Source organism: Tiliqua scincoides, chromosome 7 (assembly GCF_035046505.1).
Source record: "Tiliqua scincoides isolate rTilSci1 chromosome 7, rTilSci1.hap2, whole genome shotgun sequence".
Classification (NCBI taxonomy): Eukaryota; Metazoa; Chordata; class Lepidosauria; order Squamata; family Scincidae; genus Tiliqua; species Tiliqua scincoides.
Window position 1 is genome coordinate 10,406,016 of NC_089827.1, and position 27,760 is coordinate 10,433,775.

Sequence of the window (27,760 nt, forward strand, 5' to 3'; positions counted from 1 at the left end):
CCAAGACCGCAATCCTACCCATGCTTACCCAGGAGTAAGTTCCATTTACTATCATTGTTAAAAGAATATACATAGTAGCTTGTTCAAAGTACAGGTCTGTCACATATCCCCAAAAGCAGTCACATACCATGGTAGCATCAAGTCTAATATACTGAAAATAAAATATTGAAATGAATGGGGACCCACCTGAAATTGGCTCGCAACCCACCTAGTGGGTCCCAACTCACACTTTGAGAAACATTGATCTAATGAACAAAGGAGGGTAAATTATACTGAACAAATCCTGCCTGCCATCATGAATACTAGTCACTTATAGATCTGCTCCTAATGAATTTGTCTAATTCCCTTTTAAAGCCACTTAAGCTAGAGGCATCACTAGGTCACGTAGCAGTCAATTTTATAAATTCATTATGTGGTGTATGAAATACTTCCTTTCATCCCTCCAGAATCTCAATTGCCTTAGCCTTCTGTGCTTATTGGCCATCCGACCAAACTAGCCCTCCTCCTGCTAAACAAAGTTCAGATTACTGCTGCAGGCCTGGCGCATGACACAGGGTAGGGGAGAAGGAACAGTTGCAGGTATGCCTGTTTGGGTGACAACCATACCTTCCCTATAATGCCTGGTGCCAGCAAGCTGCTTTAGCATCCGTACAGCTATGACACCAGGAGTTTATATTTGCTTAAACCAGTGATTTTTAATCTTTTTAGTCTTACGGCATACTGACAAGGTACTAAAATTGTCAAGGCGCACCATCGGTTTTTGGACAATTGACAAGACACACCATGCTGTTGGTGGGGAGGAGGCCTCACACCCCCCACATCCCCCAATAGTCCCATTAATATATGATCCTCCCCCAAACTTCCAATGCAGACCATTTGTGGCACACCAGTGTGCCATGGCACAGTGGTTGAAAATAACTGGCTTACAGCCCAATTCTATCCAACTTTTCAGCACTGGTGCAACCACAGTGCAGCCCTGGGGTAAGGGAACAAATGTTCCCATACCTTAGGGAGGCCTCTGTGACTGCATCCCCAAAACAGGAAGCAGTGCATATCTCATAGACACAGCAGCACCAGCACTGGAAAACTGGATAGGATTGGGTCCTCAAACATCATTTGTGCCTCAATGTTAGTTGAGATTTTTTTTTTTTTCCTAAAGAATGCTACAAGACAGTTGGGTCTTTTGATCTCGGCATTTGCTCTTACAAAATAATTTCAAACTCAAATTCTAGACAGTCAGAACGTACACACTGAATATGCTGTTAAATGTAGGGTGCATATGTTTCATCACAGTTGTGCAAGCAAAGTACACGATAGCACAATACCTCATAATCTTCTGTGTCAGTCAATTCAGGAAACAAATCAGTTTCTATAAAACAAAAACATGCACTATAAAAACTAATATTGCAATCACAAACAGACATCACTTTTGCAGGAGATAATGTTATTAATGACAGTATTCACTTAAGAAACTATATAGCAAGTAGCTTTTTAACAAAACTTGTATTATATAACATTATATGGCATTAATGAATTGGGTCCTCTGTACAGTTACTTCTGCAATGCTAATTTGGAAGATGTAGAAAGGAGTTTGGGAGAAAAGTGTATGGTGATGGACCAGACGCATCCATTTATCTACAGGACTTTTGTATGGTCAGCATTGTCTTTTGTTTTCCATTCACTTCCCCATAACAGAGCATGGATGTGTAGGTGAAGGTTTTAAAAGTACTTTGTAGTTCAGCATTGGAACAGCTATGGCTAAGGGCCAAACTAGATGTTTGGTGGGAGATCAATGATCACACACTTTTCTTTCCTTAAAAGCAGCTGTCAAAGGGTGATTTGGGTAGTGGCACAGCTAGAGAGGGGCCAAAGCAGTAAGTACTGCAGGCACTGCAATGTGCTCTGTAAGTGGCCTCTCCCAATCACCACAGGAGACATTCCGGGCAGCGACATCGATGTGCAGGAGATGCCAATTGGTTCAGTGAGCACCTGCATTTTGTTGTTAAGAACATAAGAACATAAGAACAGCCCCACTGGATCAGGCCATAGGCCCATCTAGTCCAGCTTCCTGCATCTCACAGCGGCCCACCAAATGCCCCAGGGAGCACACCAGATAACAAGAGACCTCGTCCTGGTGCTCTCCCCTACATCTGGCATTCTGACTTAACCCATTCCTAAAATCAGGAGGTTGCGCATACACATCATGGCTTGTACCCCATAATGGATTTTTCCTCCAGAAACTCGTCCAATCCCCTTTTAAAGGCGTCTAGGCTAGACGCCAGCACCACATCCTGTGGCAAGGAGTTCCACAGACCGACTTGTTGCGGCAAATTGTTGTTGCCTGGAATGGCTCCAACAGCAAGTGGGAGGGGCTGCTCACATGGCGTGTTGTGGGACCTGCAGTGCTTATGGTTTTACACCCCCTCTAGCTAGACTACTGGATTAGCGCTGTAGGACTGGGGAGGAAGGGGGTGGGTTTAGCCCTTCACCATTTCCCTGATTTAAGCTGCACACACATCCTGAAGTTGCTGTTAGTTGGGTACAGGTTACATATTTGCCCCACTCTAATGGTGTGTACAAGCGTGATCAGAGAAATGGTGCATGGGGAAGCAATAACACCCCTTCCAAGTACTGTGGTCCTGATTCACATAGCCAATCAGTGACAGGAAAAAAACAGGTATCTACCAAATACTGTAGTTTTTATTGTTCAATTATGATTTTAATTGCTTGGGTTTTTCAATGTTTCATGAACCACATTGAGTGAATCCTTTACATGCATTCTGTGTCTTGAACATAACTGACACCTGTAGATTTCAGTCACAACTTTTTAATATACAAGTTGAGGTTCATTATTCGCGTGGGTTCCGTTCCAAGCACTCACGTGGATGGCAAAAAAACGCACTAAAGCAAATTCATTAAAAAAGCAAAGTTTCTTTGTTCAGGTGATTTAAAAACAGCCTTGCTGACCTTTGTGATATAAGGTAAAAGTCATTAAGAAGACAATCCATCAATCAGTTGTCCTCCAAGCTCTTAGAAAGGCACTTCACTCAGCCCCTCCCTTCACCAATGCAGTGATCACCTTTCTTTCATGTGCTGGGGGGGAAGGGAGGTGTCGCCTAGAGAGAGAAGGACTGATGGATTGTCAGCCAGCTGCCCTCTCTCTCTCTCTCATTAAGGAGGCTACTGTTAAAGGACTGATTTTAAAGGGATGCATTTTTCCCCTTCTCCAAGGATCAGCGCATTCCTTCTCATTTGCAGGGGCCATTTGTGTTGAGTTAAATCCGTGTATTAAAAAATCCGTGTATAACAAGGCTGGACCTGTACACCTAACTGTTCTTTTTAACGTTAACCTAACAGCCTAACTGATATGGCCCAATCATATACATTGCTACACATGATGAAGGGTTGCTGGTGTAGTCTGTGCTGCATCCTGTGTGCCACTAGGGGACCAAGACAGCCAAGAAAGGTAAGAAAAGAAAAATTTTATTTACTTTCCCAATGGGGATTCCATGCCAGCCAATGGAGAGCCAATGGGGTTCTATGCTAGCTTTTTTTGCTGGTGTAGCTCTGAGGAGATAGCCAGCTACAGTGGGCAGTGTGTCCGGCCCACGATAGGGTTCCGGATACAGCGGACACCAGTGTTGCCAAGATCCACTCCGAGACACCCCCCAGTTCTCAGCCCTTCACAGGCAGAACCCCACAATCGTGCTGCTGGTGGCACATGGCCTTCCAACCCTTGCACTAGCAGCAGCACTACACAGAATGGCTGCCATGACAGTGCATCGCGTGGAAAGCCTGTGGACCATGTGGTACGCTAGTGCAGCATTTCTCCATGCTGCTCCGCAATGTACCACTCACCATCGCTCTTGGAGGTACCACCAGAAGTAACTGGCAATGACATAATTGCCAGTTACTTACAGGCTCTGAGACTGTGATGGGAGCTTAAGAGGTCAATAAGAGGCTCAGAACTTTTTCTTGGGCTCAAAAACAGCACACTAAAGCTCTGCCTGCCAGCTCTAGATTCCTTTCAACTTTGGAAGCTTCCTTCATGATCTCACTGCTGGACGGTGGGTACTATGTGTACCTCCCACCACCACCCTGCGTACCACTGGTGGTACGTGTACTACCTGTTGAAAACCACTGTGCTAGTGCACTACAAAGACAGGACTGGGCCGTAAGCTCCCAGCCTCACTGAAACCCCATCAAAATTAATAAAACAGCAGGAAGCCTATTCCAGAATAAGGTAGTGTATGGATTACACCAGTATGGATTTAAAAAAACATGGTTATAAATAGGAACCTCTGTATATGTTATATGTGCCATACCCCAGAACAGGGGTGTCCAAATGCTTTGGCAGAAGGGCCACATCATCTCTCTGACACTGTGCCAGGGGCACAGAAAAAAGAATTAATTTACATTTCAAATTTGAATAAATTTACATAAATGAATATCTTAGAGATGGAGCCATTTAGTTATTTGATTTTTCTCTGTAAACCGCTTTGTGAACTTTTAGTAATATAAATATAATATAAATTATATAAAGTATAAATAATAATTTATATATATAAATTATTATATAAATATATATAAATATATTTATATATATAATAAAGTATATATAAATTTATAAAGTAATATAAATACTGTTATTAATAATAATAATAATAATAATAATAATAATAATAATATATTAGAGATGACTGAATGAAAGTCTTGCAATAGCTCAAGGCCTATAAAAGGCCTTGCACAAAGCAAGGCCAGCCTTTCCTTTGCTGCCACTGCTGCATCACAGATATGAAACAGCAAGCAGTGGAGGGAGTCCTCGTTCCACAGCTCATGCAAGAGGTCGAACAGTTGGCTGTCACACTAAGAGCAGTTGCATCAGGCCAGCGTGAACTCCAGCAAGTCTCTGGAGGGCCAGAGGCTCACTGGAGACTGGGGGCTCCCTGAGGGCCGGATTGGGAGTCCTCAAGGGCCGCAAGTGGCCCCAGGGCCGGGGTTTGGGCACCCCTGCCCCAGAATAATCAGTTCTTTTTAAAAAAAATCTAAACAAGCAATTGAGGAAGGGATACAGAATATTATCAGGAAAAAAAGCATGTCTTACCTGTTACTTTCTGAAGGTTAGGAGGCTAAGGATAAAATAATGATGACATTCCCTGGCTTCTCAATTGCTCATAATGAAACATTTGGATATCCATTGAAAATAGTTAATATGGAGGGTTCACAACTATAATATATCAACAGACTTTTCAAATTACATTTATTTAACTAAAAAGAAGCATACTTATTTTTGTTATATAAGTTTATAGTAGTGCATTTTGCTTGACATTCTTCTGATTTCATTTTTTTTAAAATTCTATTTTTTTTTATGTTTTGCAGAGTTTGCAATTGTTTTAGTGCAAAAAAAAGCAACCATGATAGAGAACCAGAACACATCTTACTTGTGAGAAGACCTTCCATGGAAAAAAGATTACTTCAAAGTGCGAAAGGAGAACTTCTCAACACATGATTTTGTTAGGGAACCAAACTGACTGGACAAATTTACGTCCAGTTCTGATTCATGTTCACGAGAATTTTTCGATTCCTCAGTTTAGACGGTAACTTTACAAGGTGGTTCAGTAACTGGTTCAGACTTGGTTTCATGCAGAGTAAAATCAAACCCATAACTGGTGGTGGTTGGCAACCTTCAGTCTCGAAAGCCTATGGTATAAGCCTACAGCGCCTGATATTCCCAGGTGGTCTCCCATCCAAGTACTAACCAGGGCTGACCCTGCTTAGCTTCCAAGATCAGACAAGATTGGGCATGTGCAGGGTAACAGTTGCTGATTGATGGCCCAATCCATCCACCTCTGGAACTCATGTCCTGGCAAAGCAGCACGCTTTAGAGCAGTTACAAAACGTGACCTGACATTCTGTACAGCCAGGCCAATGCAAGTGGTGAGTGGCTGCGGCTACACACCAGCAGCCTCCTGAATAACCCTGGCACCAGTAAGTCAGCACAGGGGATGGGCAGTGGGTAGGTGGAATGGGAAGGTTAGGGAAAGGAATGGGGCAGAGACCAGGTGGGAAGTGTATTGAGGCTGGAAAGGGGGAAATATTGGCAGCAGTAGTTCCAGCAATATCCTATTCCCCTTATCATCTTTGATCAACATTCCTGGGTCCATTCTTACCACCAAAATAGCAGGTGCAGATTCATGTAGATCCATTGTAGCAGTGGAAGCTTACTTCCCAGGCAAGGGAACGGACATTCCTTGCCGTCCCTGCAGGATGCAGTGCACACCCCACCGGTGCAGCTGCATCAGCATGGGAAGGGTCAGATAGAACTGAGCTGTTAAATACGTAATATTTCAAATTTATAAACATGTAAGAAAATAATTGAAATTAATGTTGCTGTTCTTGTGCCTTGTTCTCCGACACTCAACGTTTAGTAGCCTTGGGCAAATGCAGGGTCTCAATGTTCTAATATCTTTTCCCATGTAAACAGCTTTGTAAACATTTGTTGTAAAGCGAAATCATAAGCAAATAAGTAAAGGAATAGTATAAAATAGAACATGTAATTATTTTTGTTCTGAGAGGAAAGTCTCCTTAGCAAGTGGCCAGAGGGAAAAAGTTGTTGTCTCAGCTAGCCAAGGAGGCTACAGCAATAAAGTGTTTATTTTACTAACCAGATTAGAACTACTCAACACCGCCTACAGAGAGAGAGAGAGAGAGAGAGAGAGAGAGAGAGAGAGAGAGAGAGAGAGAGAGAGAGCGCAGGCTAGAAACACTTTCAAATTGAATGTTCTTTCCTAATATCTCCACACACACACCCAACTCCTTAGGGTTCAATCATTTATTTCAAAAAGTTTCACTGTCTTAGCAATCAAGAAAATTTTCTCCTTACCTTTTCAGGAGGAACAGAAGAACAGCAACAAGAAGCATTTGCAATGCCGGGGAAACACAGGATGCCTCCTGCCCCAGTTTAAGAACCCTCCACAGTGAGGCTCTGTTGTGGGCAAGCATCCAGTTGCGCCTGAAGACTACCACCAGTCCTAAGCTTCACCTACCAATCCCTCTTGCTCTTCTTCCACTTCTGTTTTTGAAATGGTTGCCTGGGAAATATAGTTTCTCCAAACACAGCTGGATCAGAGAGGTGCCACCCTTCAAAAAGATCTCCTGGGTACCTGATTTTTGTATTTATTTTTAAACTGGCTTTGAGAACCGCTTAACACTTTTTGTGTTTACGGCTTCAGTCCCAGTTCAGGTTCAAGGGTAACAAGGATACTTTTAAGTTTTGCATTCAGAAACGGAATGGTGCCTGCCTTTCTCACTCCTGCAGGACGATCTAAGGTTGGTCACACACTGACCAATTACCGCCCAGCAATCTGCCCACATGTGGTGGGGGGTGGTTGGGAGCCAAGCAAGTTAGCCCCACCGGGGCAGCATTTTAAGTTTTGCTCTGGTTCACCTAAAAAAATAATTGTTGCAGTTTCGTTTAACTTCACATCCTTGTGCAGATATTATCATCCGTGTTGAAAACAGCGTGTGGTTGGGGTCCCGCTGTCGTAAATCCAAGGATAGGATTGGGCAGTCAATTCCATTAAATGAAATTATGTTAAACCTAACCAACGGGCAGCCCAATCCTATGGTGCCAATGCCTTTCTTCTCCCGGCCACCGCAAAGTGCCCGATGGCACTTTCACGACAGCCGTTGCCTGGACAGGGCATGTGAGAGGAGCACTGCCCAGGCATAAGACTGAGTTTTTATTCTATCTGTTTCAATGAGACTTGGTCATTCCTAAATTTGGCTGAATTTGGGCCTAGTCCATAATCTGGAGAGTCTATGTGTTCTGTTCTTGACTTCACTGGAGAAGAGAAATCCCCAATAATATAAGAAATGAAGCAATACTCGTTAGCTGGGCCAAATGAAGGAAAATGGTTGGAAAGGCAGATTAAGAATTCTTCAACAGAAGATTAATTTATGCAATGCACTATTAAGCTCAGAAGTTCTTGTCATAATAAGCCTCCCCTGGTAATGCACGTCTATACGTCCCATTGTGTTCAATTGTGTTATTTTCATTTTTGCAGTCCGACATTAAGAAGCGAGGGAATTCCATCACCATGTTTGCACTGAAATCACATTGCAAGAGGCACCATGTAATTTCAAAATCAATGAAGTTATATTGGTGATTATTTTTAGCAATCTATTTACCATCCTTTAACGCATCAGTGATTTAGCTGTTTTTATCTTATGTGCTCTCAGAACAGGCCATCTGAGATAGATTGCTTAAACATCCAGGAATCTGAATCCAGTCCTCATTTGTTAATTTTATATATGAATGCCAATATGCTATATTTTTGGGAACAGCAGGATGCCAGAAGCATAACCAAGGTAGCTGCTCATTTAACCCCCACCCAGATATTATGGTTCAAAATCTAAACTTACACATCTAGTACAAACACTTTTCAAAAGTGCTTGATAAAAAAGTTCTGATAGGTTAAATTAAGAACATTGATTTTGAAATTTCATTGTTCTGCTTTTTCAGCTGGTTTGCAAATGAAAGTTCACAGTAGTCTTTTAACTAAAAATGGTTTTTGTGCTCAAAACAACACTTACCTGGATCATCCAAGGGCATGTCAACAATCACTTGATCACTGTACTTTCCATAAAGGCCATTAGCACAAACAGCAACTATCTGAAGAACGTAACTTGAATTGGGCAGCAGATTATTTAGAATAGCCCCCTGGAAGGACAGAAATCAACCAACTATATTCAATACTTCACACATTTCACTAACTTAAGTACTTTTCTTTAAACATAAAAGAAAACAATACTAAAGCTTTATCACTATGTGCACTGACTTGGGTGCCTGGGTTTCATATTTTAGCATGAAAATATATTGATATATTTTAAATATATATTTTTAAAGATGATTTTTTTTTCAAGAGATGATGATCAGAATGATACTACATGACCCATGCTATTGGATAAAAGTCTTTATGCTATAATTAGATATAGCTGTAATGATCAGGGCTGGCTTTAGGCCAATTTGCCCAGTTTGCCGAAACTGGGCCCCAGCTTTGAGGTGTCCTGTGCCAGCACAGCAACTGGATCACCTGCTGCTGCAGCTGGGATCTTGGCATTTTGGAGGCCGGTGAGGTGAGCAGAGAGTCTGCATTTTGGTTTGTTTGATTACGTGGGTTGGGCCTCCATAGGTAGTTAAGGTTATCATCTGACTGAAACATTAACTGCTATTCCTATCCTTTTACCGCTTTTAGTATGTAGCAGCCTTTAGTCAGGGGTGCCCAAACCCCGGCCCGGGGGCCACTTGCGGCCCTTGGGGACTCCCAATCTGACCCGCAGGGAGTCTCTAGTCTCCAATGAGCCTTTGGCCCTCTGGAGACTTGCAGGAGTCCATGCTGGCCCAACACAACTGCTCTCAGCGTGAGGGTAACTGTTCGACCTCTTGCATGAGCTTTGGGACAAAGACTCCCTCCACTGCTTGCTGTTTCACCTCTGAGATGCAGCAGTGGCAGTGAAGAAAAGGCCGGCCTTGCTTTGTGCAAGACCTTTTATAGACCTTGAGCTCTTGCAAGACCTTCATTCATTCATATAAGCTCTAATATATTCATGTAAATTTATTCAAATTTGAAATGTAAATTAATTCTTTTTCCCCCCAGCCCCCAACACAGTGTCAGAGAGATGATGTGGCTCTCCTGCCAAAATGTTTGGACACCCCTGCTTTAGGTAATAGAAACACACCACTGCAATTATTACCAGTTCTACTACATGCTATGATTCTTTGTCATGGAAACATTTCAGAGAGGACAAGCAACACGTCAGTATTCCCATTTTTGTTTATAAAATATTCAAGATAACCATGAAAACTCAGTCTCTCACAATAATTATCTGAAATAATTAACTATATCTGCTAATGTAGGAAACCTTTAAAGTAATCAGTTACCAAGTCCTGATACCCATCTGTTAGAAATTCATGCTTTGTCTGGTCTTCTCCTTCCAACTGTTGATAGAAAACAGCAAATCTCTCAATCATTGTGTCATATACAACTCGTGGTCTTTCCCAAGTAACAAGAAGGCTGGTGTAGTTCTTTGGATCAGCTTGGACATTTTCTGGTTCTGAGCTGCAAACTTTAAAAATAAAAATATTTTAAAAAGTAATTATAGGTTGAAGAAATTCAGGAGTGAGACAAATATAATACCAGAACCAGAACCACATAACACCAGAACCAGGGGACATCTGCTAAAATTGAGTGTTGGGAGAGTTGGGAAAGACAAAAGAAAATATTTCTTTACTCAGCGTGTGGTTGGTCTGTGGAACTCCTTGCCACAGGATGTGGTGATGGCATCTGGCCTGGGCACCTTTAAAAGGACAAGTTTCTGGAGGAAAAATCCATTACGGGTTACAAGCTATGATGCGTATGTGCAACCTCCTGATTTTAGAAATGGGCTATGTATCAGAATGCCAGATGCAGAGGAGGGCACCAGGATGAGGTCTCTTGTTATCAGGTGTGCTCCCTGGGGCATTTGGTGGGCCGCTGTGAGATACAGGAAGCTGGACTAGATGGGCCTATAGCCTGATCCAGTGGGGCTCTTCTTATGTTCTTAAATATAAGTCACCGCTGAAAAACAGAAGTGCCTTCTGGTTGCATCTGAGAACTCCTCTGTGGCCCTCCAGCCACAAGTTTGTTATCTGAGCTATGATGAGCAGAGACTGAAATCTGCAAGTGCCCAGCCCACAGATAAGGAGGTCCCACTGTACCATATATTTCACAGTTCAAACCTGTTGAAGGAAGTGGTCCCACAGCTCTAAAAACTGTCAAATCTTTCTTGCCCTCCAAGAGCTTGGTTGACCGGTATGTTATGTCTGCTGCAACCAGACTAAAGGTCCAATCATATCCAAATTTCCAGGGCTTCAATACAGCCTCCAGGTAAGGGAACAAGAGTTCCCTTAGCTTGAGGACACCTCTTTGACTGCCCCCCCCCGTTGCCAAACCTGCATCGCCACTGGAAAGTTGGATAGGATTGGGACCTAAGGCTTGTTGGTTGCTTTTTGGTTCACATGGCCAAAAAAAACCATGTAAAAATCATACTAAAGCCAACCACATACAGGTTACTGGGCATGTTAAACATCTGAGTTTAATGGCTCACCAGGTGAAGTCACTGATTTTCATTATAACACCTTAATATGAGACCAAAACCAAAATCAGAAAAGATTTATATTTGTATAGTGAAAATCATAGGGCACAATAAGTGCAAGAATCATTCTTTTACAGCCCAATCTTATGGAGAACTGGGCTGCCAAGAACAGTGCATTAAAAGAGTGGAAGAGACTTCTGCTGTTGTAAAATAGTTGCCAATGACTTGCCATTTTGAGAGAACTGCTGAACCCAGTAAGTCATCGGTGGGGGCTGGAGGACTGGAGATATACTGGCTAGGAAAGGGGGAGGAACCAAGGTTGAGGAGAAGGAGGGATGGGGTGGATCTGGCAGCAATAGTCAGATCCGATCCCCTCCTTTTTGAAGCTCCCCTTCCCTTTGCTTGTTGCTCTCCTTAGACACATGCCACTAAAAGTCATGGCGCATTTCCGAGGAGACCCATAGGTGGCCCCAGGGCTGACCAGGAGGTAAGTATAAACTTTTTATTCTCACCTCCCTTTTAGCCCTTGGGCGTCCACTGCTGGATGAAGAATGTGCCTTTTTGGCATGGCTGCATTGCTGGAGGGGTGGGGGAGATAGGATAGTGCCCTTAGTGATACTGGCATGAACACTAGCAGAGATATTTTCCAGCCATTATCAAAGACAGTGTTTCTCAAACTGCGGGTTGGGACCCACTAGGTGGGTCTTGTAAGCCAATTTCAGGTGGATTCCCATTTATTTCAATGTGTATTTTATTCTTAATATATTAGACTTGATGCTGCCATAGTATATGACTGCATTTGGGGAAATGTGACAGATCTGTACTTTTAACAGACTACTAGGTATGTGCTTTTAACAATGATAATCAATGGGGCTTACTCCAGGGTAAGCGTGGATAGGATTGCAGCCTTTGGGATGTTGGGATAGTTTTTTAAAAACAGATCTGCAACTGCTTGGGACAATGAGGAAGCTTCTTCTTTATTTTAAATAAATTTTTAAACTTCTACTTATTGTAAACTTTTACTTAATTAATTAGATTTTTTTTTATGGAGGGTGTTAAAAATTTTCCTGCTTGCTGATGTCACTTCTGGCCATGACATCACTTCCAGGTTAACAACATTACTTCCAGTGGGTCCTGACAGATTGTCATTCTAAAAAGTGAGTCCTGATGCTAAAAAGTTTAAGAACCACTGAAGATGTGGCCATGCTCAGTTCTGACCAATTTTATTCATTTTTTATTATCAAGTTAGTAAAGGTGGCATGTATCAATTTACACCAGGATTGCCCCTTTTGTGTGTTATAAGCGTGAAAGTTTACCTGATAATATTAAACAAGAGTTATGCTTGTCACCAGTAAAGATACAATCTTGGCACAAACTGGTACATGTCACCTCTACTTTAAGTGATGTTTCATAGTGGGAAGAGGCTGCACGTGAAAGACTCACCTAATGGTCAAAATATAGCTACATAGTTGGTGTACATTAAGTAGGAATCTTACCCAATGGACTAAGGAGTAATGGATTTTGCTTTTTCATTATTGTCTATGAATTCTGCAAATATTCATTTTGCCATGTAATAGTATAACTTATGTCTAATCACTCTTTATTAAGTTAGTCCTAAATACATGTACCAATGTTTTGATGGTGACAAAACAGCCTGACACCCTCAATATAATATCACTTCATTTGACACTGCACTGGTGAAAAACTACATAGATTCTGCCCTAAGCATTTATTTGCTAACACAGTCTGCTTTATTTCCTCTTATGAGCAGTCAAAAAGTACAAACAAAAGCTTTTGATTTTAAATTCATGCACGTATTATAATAGTCTCAAAATCTTGAACTTTTCTGTAATTTACACGTTGAACACAAGAGGGCACTCAAGTATCAAAATTGTTTTCCAAACTTAAACCTACATGAAATAATGGAAAATTCAAAGTACTTTTTATGTTGTTATATCATGATAACAGCAAATAAAAGTTTAATGAAACAATCTTATTTAAACTTGTGACCTATTAAATTCACTTTCATCTTTCAAAATAAAACAATAAACCTTTCACAGAGTCTGTTTTGATTTATTAGATGTGGCTACACATTTGTTTCTTCTTTATTAAACTGAGCAAATACTCTGATACCCTGAAGAACACAGTGGGAGAAAGAAGGCTTCTTCAATTGCATTAAACCAAGCCAATAATGTTTAATGTCTGAAACTGAATCAGAGGAGATGAGCCTAAACATTTTCAACACAATGGTGCTTTCCCTTCTCATTTCACAATAAACTGCAGTAGAAAGAGACTTTGGTGGCGGTTTATTATGGGAAGATTTTAAAATGTGAACCCATACTTTTTTGAGAAGTCTCAAAACTCAGAGTTTATTGAATCATAGTGGATTAAGATTCTTATTCCACTCAAAAGTTCCATGGGGAACTTTCCAACCCAGAGACTGTTGTTGCTATTAAGAATATTTCTATACTGCTTTTCAACAAAGTTGAGAAATGATATAGCAAAATAAATCAATAATTGTTTCCCTGTCCCCAAAGGGCTCACAAGCTAAAAAAAAAAGATGTCGAAGTGACACCTGCAACGGCCTCTGGGAAAGAAGCTATGCTGGGGTGAAAAGGGACAAATCCTCACTGCTAAATATAAGAGGGCACCACATTAAATGACATCTCTTTGTCCAGTTAGCAGAGGTCCAGATGAAGCTCCATTAAGCAGGGTCTTAATTCGCTCTTGTTAAAGTTAGAGAAAGGTACATGCAATTGACACCCCTGCACCCTCTTTAGCTATGCCACTGGTCTTTGTGAAAATGCCCACTATAGAACTATGTCTGCGGGCCATTGATACATAAACACTCAGGGAATAGGAAATGAGAGTGACTCCTCTTTTCCTTGCTTCTTTGAATTTTATAAAGCAGTGTGTCCCAAACTGTGGGCCAGGACCCACCCGTCGGTTGCAACCTGATTGTTAGTGAGTCTTGAAACTGACAAGCTGATAGATGACAGGGAAAATGTATTGAGTCATACGGAAAGTGAAACCAAGCCACATGTGCTTGTTTACCCCCAAGTAGGCAAACTTGCCTCAGTTCTTATCAAAGGACAGGCCAAGGGGAATGCAAAGCTTCCAGCATGGTCCCAATCCAATAGAATGTGGAGCTCGACAAACACTCCAGAGAGTGCCCCCCTCCATAGTAAAAGAAAAGAATAAAAACAGAGGCTTTGAGTGGCTGGTAAAGCAATTTTTTTTAAGGCTGATAAAGCTAGGTGGGTCCCAACAGAGTGTCATTTTAAAAAGTGGGTCCCAGTGCTAAAACGTTTGGGGACCACTGGTGTAAAGTAATCACCTCCTTTTAAAGAGAGTCACAAGCTGACCATGTGTCATTCATGCTCTCTGTTCGCCAAGCATGCGGTAACAAAATGTAGACAGGCACACACCCCCCATATCCATATCTTTCGGCCCAATTCTATCCTACTTTTGAGTACTGCTGCAGCCACAATGCAGCCTCAAGATAAGGGAACAAATGTTCCTTTACCTTGAGGAGGCCTCCGTGACTGCCCCTCCACAGCATGATACAGCGCATACCCTCTTGGCACAATTGCATAAGTGTTGGAAAATTGGATAGGATTGGGCCCTCTGTCTGACTGCAGCCCTCCTGTTGCTGTCTCCTCTGTGTGGCTGCAAATGCTAACAGGAAGCAGGTTGGAGGGCTTCTTAGCTGAAAACAAAGCATCACATTGTTTTCAGCCCTCCAACCCAATTCCTGATAACAGACAGCGCTTCCTGCATCACAGACAGAGTGAGACACAGGAGAAAGCAGCAGGAGGGCTGCAATCAGATTAAGAGAAGTCATTGTTGCAAAGGGGGAATCTTGTAGGGTTTGCTACAATCTGCATTTCAGGTGACCAAAGTAGCAGCAGGAACCTCTCTGCCTTGGATGGGTTTGGGGGACATGCCTGTATAGGATAACACCACTCCCGGACACCGAAAATAATGGTTTGCATGGAAAACTGGAGCTCCTGCATGGGCAAGTGGTGTCAATGAACTGAAGTCCATTTTTACTGGTCTCATAATCCTGCTATGTCAAACCCTTTCCATGGCTAGCTCCTTTGATGATCTTTGCTTTAGAGATGACTTGAAAAAGACATGCAGTGGTGGGACAGAAATTCATATGTTTCAAAACTGAGACCAGATGTATATGACTCCCTAGTTACAAGACATTCTTATGCTACTCAGTAATCTCCCTATACAGTATTTTTAAATCTTAATGCACTCCACCTGGCAAGGAGAACACTTCAAACAGCTGACGAAGTTTAAAGGCCAAAACAGTGGATACGCAGAGGATAACAGCAACCCCAAATGGTCGTCCAGCAATGGAACAAAACCAAGGAGAGAAGCCAAACAGCTGCACTGAGAATCATCCACACAAGGCCCTAGGCAAGGATTTAGGACAAACACAGGGAAGAGGAAAGTGCAGCAACAGGACACGGAGTACAAAAGATAGAAAATGCAGCAGGTATGGAAACAAAGTAGTAACTGCAGCCTGCCTGCATGTTGCTAAAAGCCTGAATGCTTATAGAGACTTGTAAAAGGAAGGTAAGGGATAAGGATTGATGAAATAGCTGCCACTGTATCCAATCCAAAGGATTGATGAAATAGCGGTGATGAAATAGCTGCCACTGTATCCAATGGCCACGAGGCAACTGCCAGTGGCTCCTTGGGGAAAGGGGACATTTGTCCCCTTCCCCCTGGTAAGGAAGGAGGCCCTGCAACTGGCTATTTAGCCGCACAGAGTAAAGGGTTGGGAGGCCCAGTGCAGGGTTCTGGATCTGGGGGAACACAGAAGTTTAGTGAAACTGCAGATACAGGTGAATGCTTCCCCCCACTCTCCAGAGCTCTGCTCCCCTTGCCTCCGGTGGGTTCCCTGCGCCCAGCAGAGGTTGTGGACATCTGTCCTTGGCCTCTGCCGGAGCCTAAAGGCAAAAAAAAAAAAAAATGCAAATTCCAGTTTCTCTGTGAAACTGGAAGCGATGTTTTTAATGCCTTATAAGATATTAGGAGGCCCAGAGAAGCCCCGAGAATGGATAGATGTGGCCTCTGCTGGGCTCAGAGGACCCTCTGGAGGAGAGAAGAGCAGAGCGCCAATTACCTCCAGAGGAAGTTCTTTTTGTTGTTCCATGTAAATAGCTTATTTCGTAATTTTGCCTTGGACCATTTCATTACTAAAATGCATTAGCATTGGGCAGGAGGTCTAGTCTAGAGAGTAGAGCCTCCGTTAGCCCAAAGATAACATCTGAAGGTCACCAGTTCGAGGCCACCGGCAGCTCTGTGAATGGCGAGAGCTTGAAGCAGCCGAGAAGCTGAGCTGAGTTATTCCACCTGCTCTTTGGTGTGAGCGAAGAAGCGTCTTGGCTGCCCTTCCAGTGAGAGATGAAGGAGCTGCTTGTCAGCTTGCGTGGGAGGAAACTGGAGGCCAGAATGTGATACCAGATCAGAAAGATCCATCTGAAATGTTGTGTGGTTCTTGAAAGACAGAACCTTTCTGTTATTGTAAAAATCCCCTCGGGGGTTTAGAGATAGCCTTGCCTGTGTGAACCACATAAGAACATAAGAACAGCTCCACTGGCTCAGGCCATAGGCCCATCTAGTCCAGCTTCCTGTATCTCACAGCGGCCCACCAAATGCCCCAGGGAGCACACCAGATAACAAGAGACCTGCAAGGCTTCCTGGGAATTGTAGTTAAGAACATAAGAACAGCCCCACTGGATCAGGCCACAGGCCCATCTAGTCCAGCTTCCTGTTTCTCACAGCGGCCCACCAAATGCCCCAGGGAGCACACCTGATAACAAGAGACCTCATCCTGGTGCCCTCCCTTGCATCTGGCATTCTGACATAACCCATTTCTCAAATCAGGAGGTTGCACATACCTATCATGGCTTGCAACCCGTAATGGATTTTTCCTCCAGAAACGTGTCCAATCCCCTTTTAAAGGCGTCCAGGCTAGACGCCTTTAATAACCACCTTGAATATAGTCAGAGGAGTAATCCGATGACCAGAAAGGCAGTATATAAATACCAGTATTATTATTATTATTACACACACACACACACACACACACACACACACACATTTTTTTTTCATATGGCAAGTTAATACTTGATGCCCTAATTCAGCCAGGGGGCATAAGCATATAGAGGCATGCTTGCGTGTGTGCATCCACAGCTAAATGAAGAATCCTCACAGTCCTTTACCTGATACAGCTGCCAGGACTGAGCCACACAGCCCCACTCAAAAAACTGGCATTCAAATCCAGCAGGTGTTTAGCAGGGTGGGATCAGATTTCTCCCTGTCAAACAGCTGATTGGCATCACTGTTGGCATCACTGTCTAACAGCCCAATCCTACTGAAATCCCCATCTGGCTTCTGCTGTGTCCCGTGGGAGAGTTTTGGCTGCTAGAGGTCACCTCAGGGTAATGGAACATTTGTCCCATGGGGCTGGGTAAGCCCCAGTAGCCACAATGTGTCAACTTGCAGTATCAAGCCTGGAAAAGGGGTTTGGATTTGGTTGGCACCACTGACATCAAACCCACCCCCTCCCAGGCCCAATCTGCCATCACCTGACCCATCTCCTCCCCATTCAGCCCTACCCCGCCCTGCTACACACCCCATTCCACCCCCCCCTCCCCATGCTGGGCTTGCCTGCACTGCACCCTGATGCAGGCCTCCTGATGTCTGCAGGTGCACAAGGGAAGGCTCTGGACTAACAGCTTACTAAGCATGCTAACAGCTTACACTGCCACAAAGCACTTTATTGCTGATTTGCAGCAGCCTGTGCCAACGGAACTCACAGTCTACTGGCACTAGTCTTCAATAGGAATGGGCTGGGAGTACTGTGCACATGTATATTTGAATTGAAGCCAGTACCCTTTATAGAACCAATTCATCGTGGTAAAAATTATCGACAAAACAAAAAGTCAGTATTAGTAAGTAAGCAATAAATACCTGCTTCATGAATTTCTTCCTGCCCAGTATATGAGGAAAACACCGGGCCAGAAAATTTGTGCTGTTGCTCTCTAAAATTGTTCTGCAGGTAGTCCATCAACATCACATAACCAGCTTGTTGCATGGTGAGGACATCGCAAAATACTGACAGCTGGAAAAATTTAGCAAATCTCTTGTAAGCAAATGCACAGATTATAAAGAGCTTTCTTTAGAAATATCTTTGCAGGGCTCTAGTACAGTGGGTCTTAAAACCGCAGCCCCTGGTGCACCTGACGGTTCTGTCCAGGCAAGTGCAGTCATTTTGGCATGAAGCAACCTGTTTTTGTGCCATGATTTCACAGAGCTTCACACCAGGCAGCTGCTTTCACTGCCAAATACCCCAGGAAGCTTGGCGCCCCAATTTCCTGGCAGAAGCAACTGCCCAGTGTGAAGTTCTGCAAACTCACAGCATGAAAATGGGTTGCTTTGTGCTGGAATGTGCCCCAGCACCATTGCGCCCAGACGCACCTGTCGGGTACACTGGATCCGGCTCGCAGGCTTGGAAGCCAGTTTGGAAGCCCCTGTACTTCCTGTACTATGTACATAGCCCCTGTACTATGCTAAATATAGTTTCATCAAAAGAATTTTCAAGGAAATTGAAAAATCACTTTTTGAGTTTCCTGTGTCTCAGTGGTTGTAGCATAAGGCAGAGTTTCCATGTCTATTACACTAGTTTAGTAGACAAAGGGTGCAATCCTAACCAACTTTCCAGCACTGGGGTAAGAGTAACGCAGATCCGAGTTAAGGGAACAAACATTCCCTTACCTTGAGGAGGTCTCCATGACTGCCACCCACCTGCAGGATGCAGCACATGCCCCACAGTGTGACCGTGCTGGAAAGTTGGTTAGGATTTGGGCCAAACCCCAGCCCAGGGGCCAGATGCGGCCCGCGGCAAGCCTCTATCCGGCCCACGGCCAGCCTCTTCTCTCCTTGGTCAAACATGACTGGAACTGTGCTCTTGTTGCATTTGGAGGGTGTTCTAAGGGCCAGAGTTTGAAGGAGTAAGCCCATTCATTCATTTATTCACTCAGATGAGAGAAGTTCCATCTCTATTTATATAAATTTTATATTTAAATATTTTTTTTTGGCCCCCAAAACCATGCCAGATACTTGATGTAGCCCTCTGGCCAAAATGTTTGGAGACCCCTGGCCTAAGCCATGGTGAAATTGCCACTCCCATCAGCCACTTTCTCCTTCCATCCCAGCTGGCCTTTTCATGCACCACAAGTTGTCTCTAAAGTAACTGCTCTAGGCCAGCAAAGGTTTCCCCAGGCCTTCCAACGCCTTATAAGGCATTAAAAACATCACTTCCGCTTTCTCCATGAAACCAGAAGTCGCTTTATTTCAATTTCCAAGCTCAATCTGAGCCTGGCACAGGCCAGGGATGCATGTCCTCAGTTTCTGCTGAGCCCTTTCGGAAGTGAATGGAGCTCCCCTTGTCTCTGCAGGGGGGGGGGGAGGGTTTGCCCATATCCACAGTTTCACTTAACTGCAGGGGGGTTCCAAAACAGAACACCTGTGGATATGGGGGCAGGCTTATAGTGAGATTTTAGACTCATGAGAATTTGGGTGATCCCAGAGATCCAAACCATTTACTCTGTTCATGAGGTATGGTGCTCAGTCTTGTTCTTTATACCACATAGGTGCGCCCACACTACACTTTTTTTTAATGCTATCACTATTACAATGCAATTAAAAATATACTTTTTCTAACCATTGTAAAAAAAAAAATAGTGTGCTTCCCTTGAAGCAATGGTGTGCAAGAATCTCAAGCGATGGGTTGCTCTACTATCCTTATTTTTAAAGTATTTTTAAATCATGTTACAATTTAGAAATGCATTCTATGGTCCAGTTCAAAAAGCCTAAAGATAGATATAATGTATATCTACATTATAGATATAGATATAATGGCACTCCTGTGCCATTACTATGATGAAAAAATTATACATCTTTTTTCTGTGCAAGCAGAAACTATTTTTTTTTTTTTTACCTTTACAGATTATATAAAGTTACCTGGTTTTCTGAAATGTTAACTGGATCTTTGAATATAATCCATTCAACTGTTTCTGAGCAGGGAGGAGATGACAAGGATCCATTATACGTGTAATATTTGTCTGTTGAATTTGGCAGAAGGTTCAGCAAGACGAAAGGCTCCAGTTCACTTTTTTTCCCTGCAAAATATTATTCACAAGTACACCTTAAATATTACTCACAACTATACAAGAAACATAAAATAAAAGTGAAGCCCAGCGATACTTATTTAAAGATTGCAAACAAAAACCTTGTGAAAGGCAGTCTTTCACAATGTTTCACAATGGATTAATTGTGCAGATGGTTTGCCCCTCTAAGCCACAAACTCACCAAAGCGACTAACACTGGCCACTCCATCAATGATCGATTTGAAATGCTTATTATCTTCCAGACCAACCTGTTGAGGATAAAGTGCATGATTTATTCTCAAGCAGCGTTTATTAGCTATGTTTATTACCAAGCTAATTTTCAGATTGTATGTTTATTATTATTCTGCACATACACAAAATGACATGAGTTTATGTCAAAATAGATGTATTGTATTAGGCTTCATTTTCTCATGCAAAATGAAGAAGCAACAATACATTCACTTATCTTTAAGATTGAAATGATTACATGGTATGGTGATCCAATATGTATAAACAATGATTACCTCAAATAAAATTGATAAAGCTCTTAATTTCCCATTTTCTTCAATTGCCTTATCTATATCCAGAAACTTCTTGGCATCATAACAGTAGACTTGCATCTGTAAATATAATAATAAATTTATCGTACAATAAAGCTCTCTGAAAATAATGTACTAATGTAATAATGTACTAAAGTAACATTACTACAGGTATGTAGATTGATGGTAACCTTCAGTCTCAAAAGACTATGGTATGGACTCTGAAAGGTGGTTCTGGCACAGCGTCTAGTGTGGCTGAAAAGGCCGATTCGGGAGTGACAATCCCTTCCACACTGGGAGCAAGTATAGTGTGTCCCTGGTCTGTCTCCCTGGCTATGGGCATTCCTTCTTTGCCTCTTTGTCTCAGTCTGTTGGCCAAGTGTCTCTTCAAACTGGGAAAGGCCATGCTGCACAGCCTGCCTCCAAGCAGAACGCTCAGAGGCCAAGGTTTCCCATCTGTTGAGGTTCATTACTAAGGCTTTCAGATCCCTCTTGCAGATATCCTTGTAGTGCAGCTGTGGTCTGCCCATAGGGCGCTTTCCCTGCACAAGTTCTCCATAGAGGAGATCCTTTGGGATCCGACCATCACCCATTCTCACAACATGACCAAGCCAACACAGGCATCTCTGTTTCAGCACTGTATACAAGCTGGGAATTCCAGCTCATTCCAGGACTGTGTTGTTTGGAACTCTGTCCTGCCAGGTGATACCGAGGATGCGTCGGAGGCAGCGCATGTGGAAAGCGTTCACTTTCCTCTCCTGCTGTGAGTGAAGAGTCCCTGACTCGCTGCAGTACAGAAGTGCACTCAAGACACAAGCTCTGTAGACCTGGATCTTGGTATGTTCCGTCAGCTTCCTGTTGGACCAGACTCTCTTTGTGAGTCTGGAAAATGTGGTAGCTGCTTTACCGATGCGTTTGTTTAGCTCGGTATCCAGAGAAAGAATGTAGATACGTACTACAGATATGTACAGAGTTTTATCTCCAACACAAGTCTTAGATAACTGTGCCTAGATATCTACACACTTCTTAGGCTGCAGTCCTGTGCACCAGCAGTTCCCAAACTTTTCCAATGGTGGTTCCCTTGACCTACTTGGCCACTGGATGCAGCTCCCCATTAGGGCTACAATCCTATACATTGTATAGCGTGGCAGGTTTTTCTGCAAGGATTCCGTGGGTCCACTGGTCGGTTTCCGTGGCTCCCCTGGGACCCATGGTTGACAGTTTGAGAATCACTTTACCAGCTGCACTGCTTACTCTAATAATTGAACTTTATTTCTAAGTAACAACGTATGGTATGGCCCTAGGGAGACCAGACCATATGGCCCATGCTGAGAACCACTGCGCTAGTCCAAAGAGGAGAAAATCAGGCAGCCCTGTTGTGGGCCAAAGGGGATTTAAACATGTGCTGTCCTAATTAATCTCATCCTTCATTTGAATGGCCCTGGTTGACATTAGTTGTGTACTAACTGACAAATGATACACACTAATGTACACTGATGCCTACTCAGGTATAAAACGCATCAATTTAAATGGCAAACTAGCGCTAGGTGCTCTTAACTCTAATTAGCATGTGCATATTTTGCTGCAGAATTCTACCTAAATTCCCCCACCAATGCAGCAGCACCATTGGTGCATGCGCTGTATCTTGTGGTGGGGGGCAGTCCCAGAATTCTCCTCAAGGTAATATTTGTTCCCTTGCCTCAAGATGAGCTTCCGCTGCCCTGAAGGTTCTTCTCAGACATGCACCAGCCATTTTGCTGGCACATGTCAGAATGGACTCAGGTAAGAGGATGGAGGCCGGGAAGGGAATAGGATATTGATGGGGTTGCTGGAAGGGGGATAGCACATTGGTAGATATTGGTGGATAGGATATTGGTGGAGAGTGAAGGATGGGAAGAGGATAACCACCCCTTCCCATTCTCCACACACACCCCATCCCGGCCCCAGTCCCCACTCTAATCTGCCTGCCTCCACCTCAATATCCTGGTGCCAGGGATTCTGCGGAGGCCGGTCAGTCTGTGCTCTCTGGCATATAAGATTTTGCAGTGGCCATAAAGCACACTGTACCGCCAAGATACGAGTTCCAGGAATGCAATAGCACCATAGGATTGGGTTATAAATTGCAGGGATTCCTCTCAGGGTTACACATATCTACACAACAGTTGCTCTGGGCTTTGAGGTCCACCAAGTACTTCCAAGAACATGAACTATCAGGATAAATTCCCTCCTCCTAGGATGAATTATCTCTTCCCCTGCTGAGAACTTGAGAGTAGGGGCAGGAGCTAACTGTTGCAGTGACGTTTATTACATTTATTGATTTTTTAAAAATTAATATCCCCTCTTTCCAACCTGGACCAGCAATGCAAGGGAGAATATCTTTTGAGGATATCTGAATGCCTTCGAATGTCAGCAACCCGCTAATACAGGTATAACCTAATTATTCACAGATTTTCCACCTGTGGTTTTAACGCAACGTGATGAGATTAAAAAGCGCCCTCTAAATTAAAAGGAAAAAAGTCATTTAACTACAGCCTCGTTAATGCAAGAGAGGGCAGCCAGCTGACAATTCATCAATCATTCTCTCTCCAGGCACTTAGAACAGCTTCACTCCAAGGCAAGTGACCCCTCCCTTCCCCCTGAGCATGTGAAAGAAAGATAATCACTTTGTATTCTTTCCTAGCACTGTGTTCTGGGTGAAGGGAGGGGTCGCTGGCTCGGAGTGAAGCCTTTCTAAGTGCCTGGAGAAAGATGGATTGATGGATTTTCTGCCTATTGGCTCTTACACCACAAAGGTAAGCAAGGCTGTTTTTAAATCACCAAGCAAAGCGGCACTGTTTTTAAATGGATTTGCTTTAATACGATTTTTGCCATCTATGTGAGTTCTGGGAAAGGAGCCTTTCAGAATAACGAGGCTCAACCTATAGTGACAAGATCTTGAGAAAAGAGTAGGACTGGCACCAAGCACGAAACTGGGTTGGTCACCAAGGCCAACCCAGATTTGTCGGCCCCTGTTTCAATTCACCGAACATGTAGGCAGGAAAGCAATCCTACTGTACCTATCTTGACCATTATTTATTGCAAAAAGCATGGCTATTTAAATATGTGAACACTATTTACAACTGAGAGCACTGTGCATATCCCCTGCCAACTGGGCAGAGAGGCATCTTCTAAAGACAAACTTCTCTTAAATGCCACAGGGAGAGAGCAGCTGTCCCTTCATTCCAGTATAGCATTCCTCCCAGTGGCAGAATTGCAATAAAAAAAAATCACAAACCCTTTTGGGACAAAGAACCATTTTCTTATTCCTTTGTGCTGAGTGACAGCCCAATCCTGAGCTGCCCGGGGTGCCCTGGCTCGGCGGCACCGAGGAGCGCTGTCTCCGAATCTAGTGCCTCCCGCACTACCTTCCATCCCCTTCCCCTGGGTAAAGTAAGCAGCCCTGCAATGGGGCTACTCACTTTACCACCAACCCTTTGGTAAGGTAAAGGCACTCGTGTAGGGCGCGCAGCCCTCCACGAGTGCCTTGGATCCTGCAGAGCGGAGCTCTGTGGATTCGCCTCCCATCCCTCGCCCTGGCACGCCTGCAGCTCTCCCCCCTCCCCGCGTCACGCCTCCCCGGCACACCTCCCGCCCACCCTCTCTCCGCCCCCGCTGGCCTCCCCCCTCCCCGGAATGCCTCCTCCCCACACCCACCCCCATCTATGCCCCCGCCTGCCGTTCTGTAGGACGTCCAGGAGACCGCCGAGCCACGGAAGCTGGGTGACCGCCTCGCGCTAGCCCAGCACTGACCGGCGCTGGGCTAGCACCGGCGGGAGCCCGGCAGTGAGCCCCGCAAACAAGCCTTAAGGCACATTTGCGACTGTGGTCAGCGGCACAGCTCTGAGCCGCCAACCACAGGATTAGCCTCTGAACCTCTTTGTGAGCCTTTTTGTTGAAGGCTCACAAATTTGAATTGAAGGCTTCAAATTTGTTTAAGGCGCACAGAATTTGGCCTATTCTGCTGAATCAGGTTCCACAGTCACAGCCAGCTCTCTGCATGGAGATAAACCTCCGTGCAGAGGCTGGTGTGACAAACAGAGCTCAGGTTGAGCCCCCCCGTCTCACCTCTGCATCTGACTGGCCTGAAATCAAACCACCCAGAAGCAGTTGGCAGCTATGTGCCCAAATATCTTTGCCCACAGTTATTAAACATTTTAATAACCATATACTGTATTAATAAACAAAAAATATCTACATATATAAATACTGTGGCTTTTCTTAGTGGTATTCTGCACCAAAATACATGTTCATTACCTCAAGAGGATACTTTTGTCCATTTATACTATGTTCAGATCCATCGTGTGATATATTGCATCTTCCCCAATGAAATGTTATTCTGCTTGCTTTAAATATAGTTTCTAAGCCTCCTCCGACAACAAAGAATTCATCTGTCAGATTGATTTCCACTAAAGAGAAAAAAAGAGAGTTATTATTCATCATACTTAAGCAGAAAAACTATGTGTGATTCAAATGTAGTGGCACAGCTAGCGGGGGGGTGGCAAAATTGTAAGTATTGCAGGTGCCACAACGCAGCTTGTAAGCACACCCTCCTACTCACCATCAGAATCATGCTCGACAGAGACGGCAACCTGCCATTTGGTTTGGCAAGTGCCTGCACATAGCCGTTGCTGCCTGGAATGGATCTGATGGCAAATGGAAGGGGCCACTTAAATGGTGTATTGCAGCACCTGCAGTACATACCGTTTTGTCCCCACCTCTAGCTATGCTTCTGCTCAAATCTATCAGCATAAGAAATGAACCGAAGAAGGAGGTGGATCAGGTGTCCTTCACTGCAGGGCAGGTGGACAGCGGTGGGGGGGGGGAGTTTGAATACCCCTGCACTAAAAAAAAGAAGGGAAAACAATACTGCATTTGAAAGAAAACAAAACTGCTTGTTGGAATACTCAAATAAGTTTTAATAGTTTGACTGCTGGAATTCAAAGAGCGATCTCTAGGCACCCAGCTCATTTGCTCAAAAGCTCATTCACGGCATTTGTGAAGACACAAAACTGCACACACAGGGATTGGGGGGCAAAGCTTACTTAACAGTTTTCCAGGGTACTCTCGCTGTCCCTCCGTATGTGGACATCATCTACATTACTATAATGCGTGAACACGGCTATTACACGAATAAGGTTACTCTGCAGCACTATTCTATAAGTTCCTTAGGACTGCCACCAACTAACTAGAGTGAAATTTTCTCTTTTCAGTTTCAATCCTACACATGAGTGATAGGCTGTTATACAGCTATTTCTCAAACATAACGCGGAGTGCCTAATAAATAGCTTTTTGAAAACACTAACTAGGTAGTCGTATTAGTATATCAGTGTGCTAGATATAGGTACCTTTACTAATCATAATTATTATGTGGCAAATACTTAAATTATTATTTTCCGTAAGTAGGCTTATTATCTTGGATTAAACGTGTGCTTCCCAAACTTTCCCGGTTTATGAGTCTCTTGAAACTCGGAAGGAAGTGGCGATGACATGAAAAGCATCATGCAATAACATCACTGCCACTTGCATCCAGGTTTGGAGGGCACTGCAAGCCTCCAAACAGCAGTACAGGACAGCAGGACAGGGCAGGTAGGAGGGTTTTCCACCACATGCAGTTTTCAAATGCCACAGCTCTGCCTGCCAGGCTGAGCCTCTTGCCAATATTTGGAAGCTCGTGATGCAGTCATCCTACTTGGGTAGTGGGTGGCCTGTGACACCTTGTTTGGGGCATCACACTTTCAGAACCACTGATTTACACTTAACAGTATGATTACTGAGGCTGTTTTTATTGATGTGTATAATTTCCCTTTGAGTTCTCTTAATGGATGATTTAGTGCTATTGCCAGATGTCCTCCTGCAAAAACCCTCAACTTCAAAAAGCTAACAAACGAAAAAGAAATAAAGCAAGAGTTTGTCAAAGAAACAAAATACAGGTTGAGACTAATTATTCATGTGGGTTCCGTTCCAAGCACGTGGATTAAAAAAAACAGCACTATAGCAAATCAATTTAAAAAACAAAGTTTCTTTGCTTCAGTGATTGAAAAACAGCCTTGCTGACCTTTTGACTCTAAGATAAGAGTCATTAAGAAGACAATCCATCAGCACTTCACTCAGTCCCTCCCTTCACCAATGCAAAATGATCACCTTTCTTTCACGTGCTGGGGGAAGGGAGGGGTCAGAAGGAGAGAGAAGGATTGATGGATTGTCAGTCAGCTGCCCTCTCTCTCTCTCTCATTAAGGAGGCTGTTGTTAAAGGACCGTTCACTTTTTAAAACTGATTTTAAAGGGATGCATTTTTCCCATTCTCCAGGAATCAGCACATTCCTTCTCATTTGCAGGGGCCATTCGTGTTGAGTCAAATCCGTGTATAAATAGGCTGGACCTGTATTTACTTCTCATGTTAAAGAAATTCACCTTCCTGAACTTACAGAATCTTAAGGTATTCTTAACACGTGATATGAAATTTGTACCTGTTTTGCCTGTATTGTAGATTAAAGTATCTTCTGAAGTTACTTTTTCCCAGCCTTGGAATTTCAGTTCCTTAAGATTCACATCTACTTGAGTTAGATCCCCGTCAATATTAATAGGTGATTGTTTGGCACCATTGCATGCGGGATACTTTTTCACCCAGCTTGTTTGGTTTAATGTTCCTAAATGTCAAAACAACACAGGTAAGAAATTTAAATCAACTTGTGTGACAGCATTTGCTTTCATACAAAGAGCAAGAAATTATGCAGATTCAGGACACACTACTTGTCTAAAACAGGGGTGCCCAAACCCTAACCAGAGGCCATTTGCGACCCTCAGGGACTACCCATCCAGCCTGCAGGGAGCCCCCAGTCTCCAATGAGCCTCTGG

General features: G+C 43.5%; 1 protein-coding gene across 1 annotated transcript in view; it reads right to left on the reverse strand.

Annotated features, from left to right (window-relative positions):
- The window catches only part of PTPRZ1 (protein tyrosine phosphatase receptor type Z1), an 85,059-nt gene that overhangs the window by 43,978 nt on the left and 13,321 nt on the right, over positions 1 to 27,760 (reverse strand). Inside the window, exons 2-10 of the mRNA XM_066633664.1 lie at positions 27,373 to 27,552; positions 25,160 to 25,311; positions 20,852 to 20,947; positions 20,530 to 20,596; positions 20,182 to 20,339; positions 18,130 to 18,280; positions 9,944 to 10,128; positions 8,596 to 8,722; positions 1,326 to 1,369 (exon numbers count right to left, since the gene is read on the reverse strand). Of these exons, the coding sequence (XP_066489761.1) occupies positions 1,326 to 1,369; positions 8,596 to 8,722; positions 9,944 to 10,128; positions 18,130 to 18,280; positions 20,182 to 20,339; positions 20,530 to 20,596; positions 20,852 to 20,947; positions 25,160 to 25,311; positions 27,373 to 27,552 (1,160 nt within the window). The remainder of the gene's footprint in view (positions 1 to 1,325; positions 1,370 to 8,595; positions 8,723 to 9,943; positions 10,129 to 18,129; positions 18,281 to 20,181; positions 20,340 to 20,529; positions 20,597 to 20,851; positions 20,948 to 25,159; positions 25,312 to 27,372; positions 27,553 to 27,760) is intronic.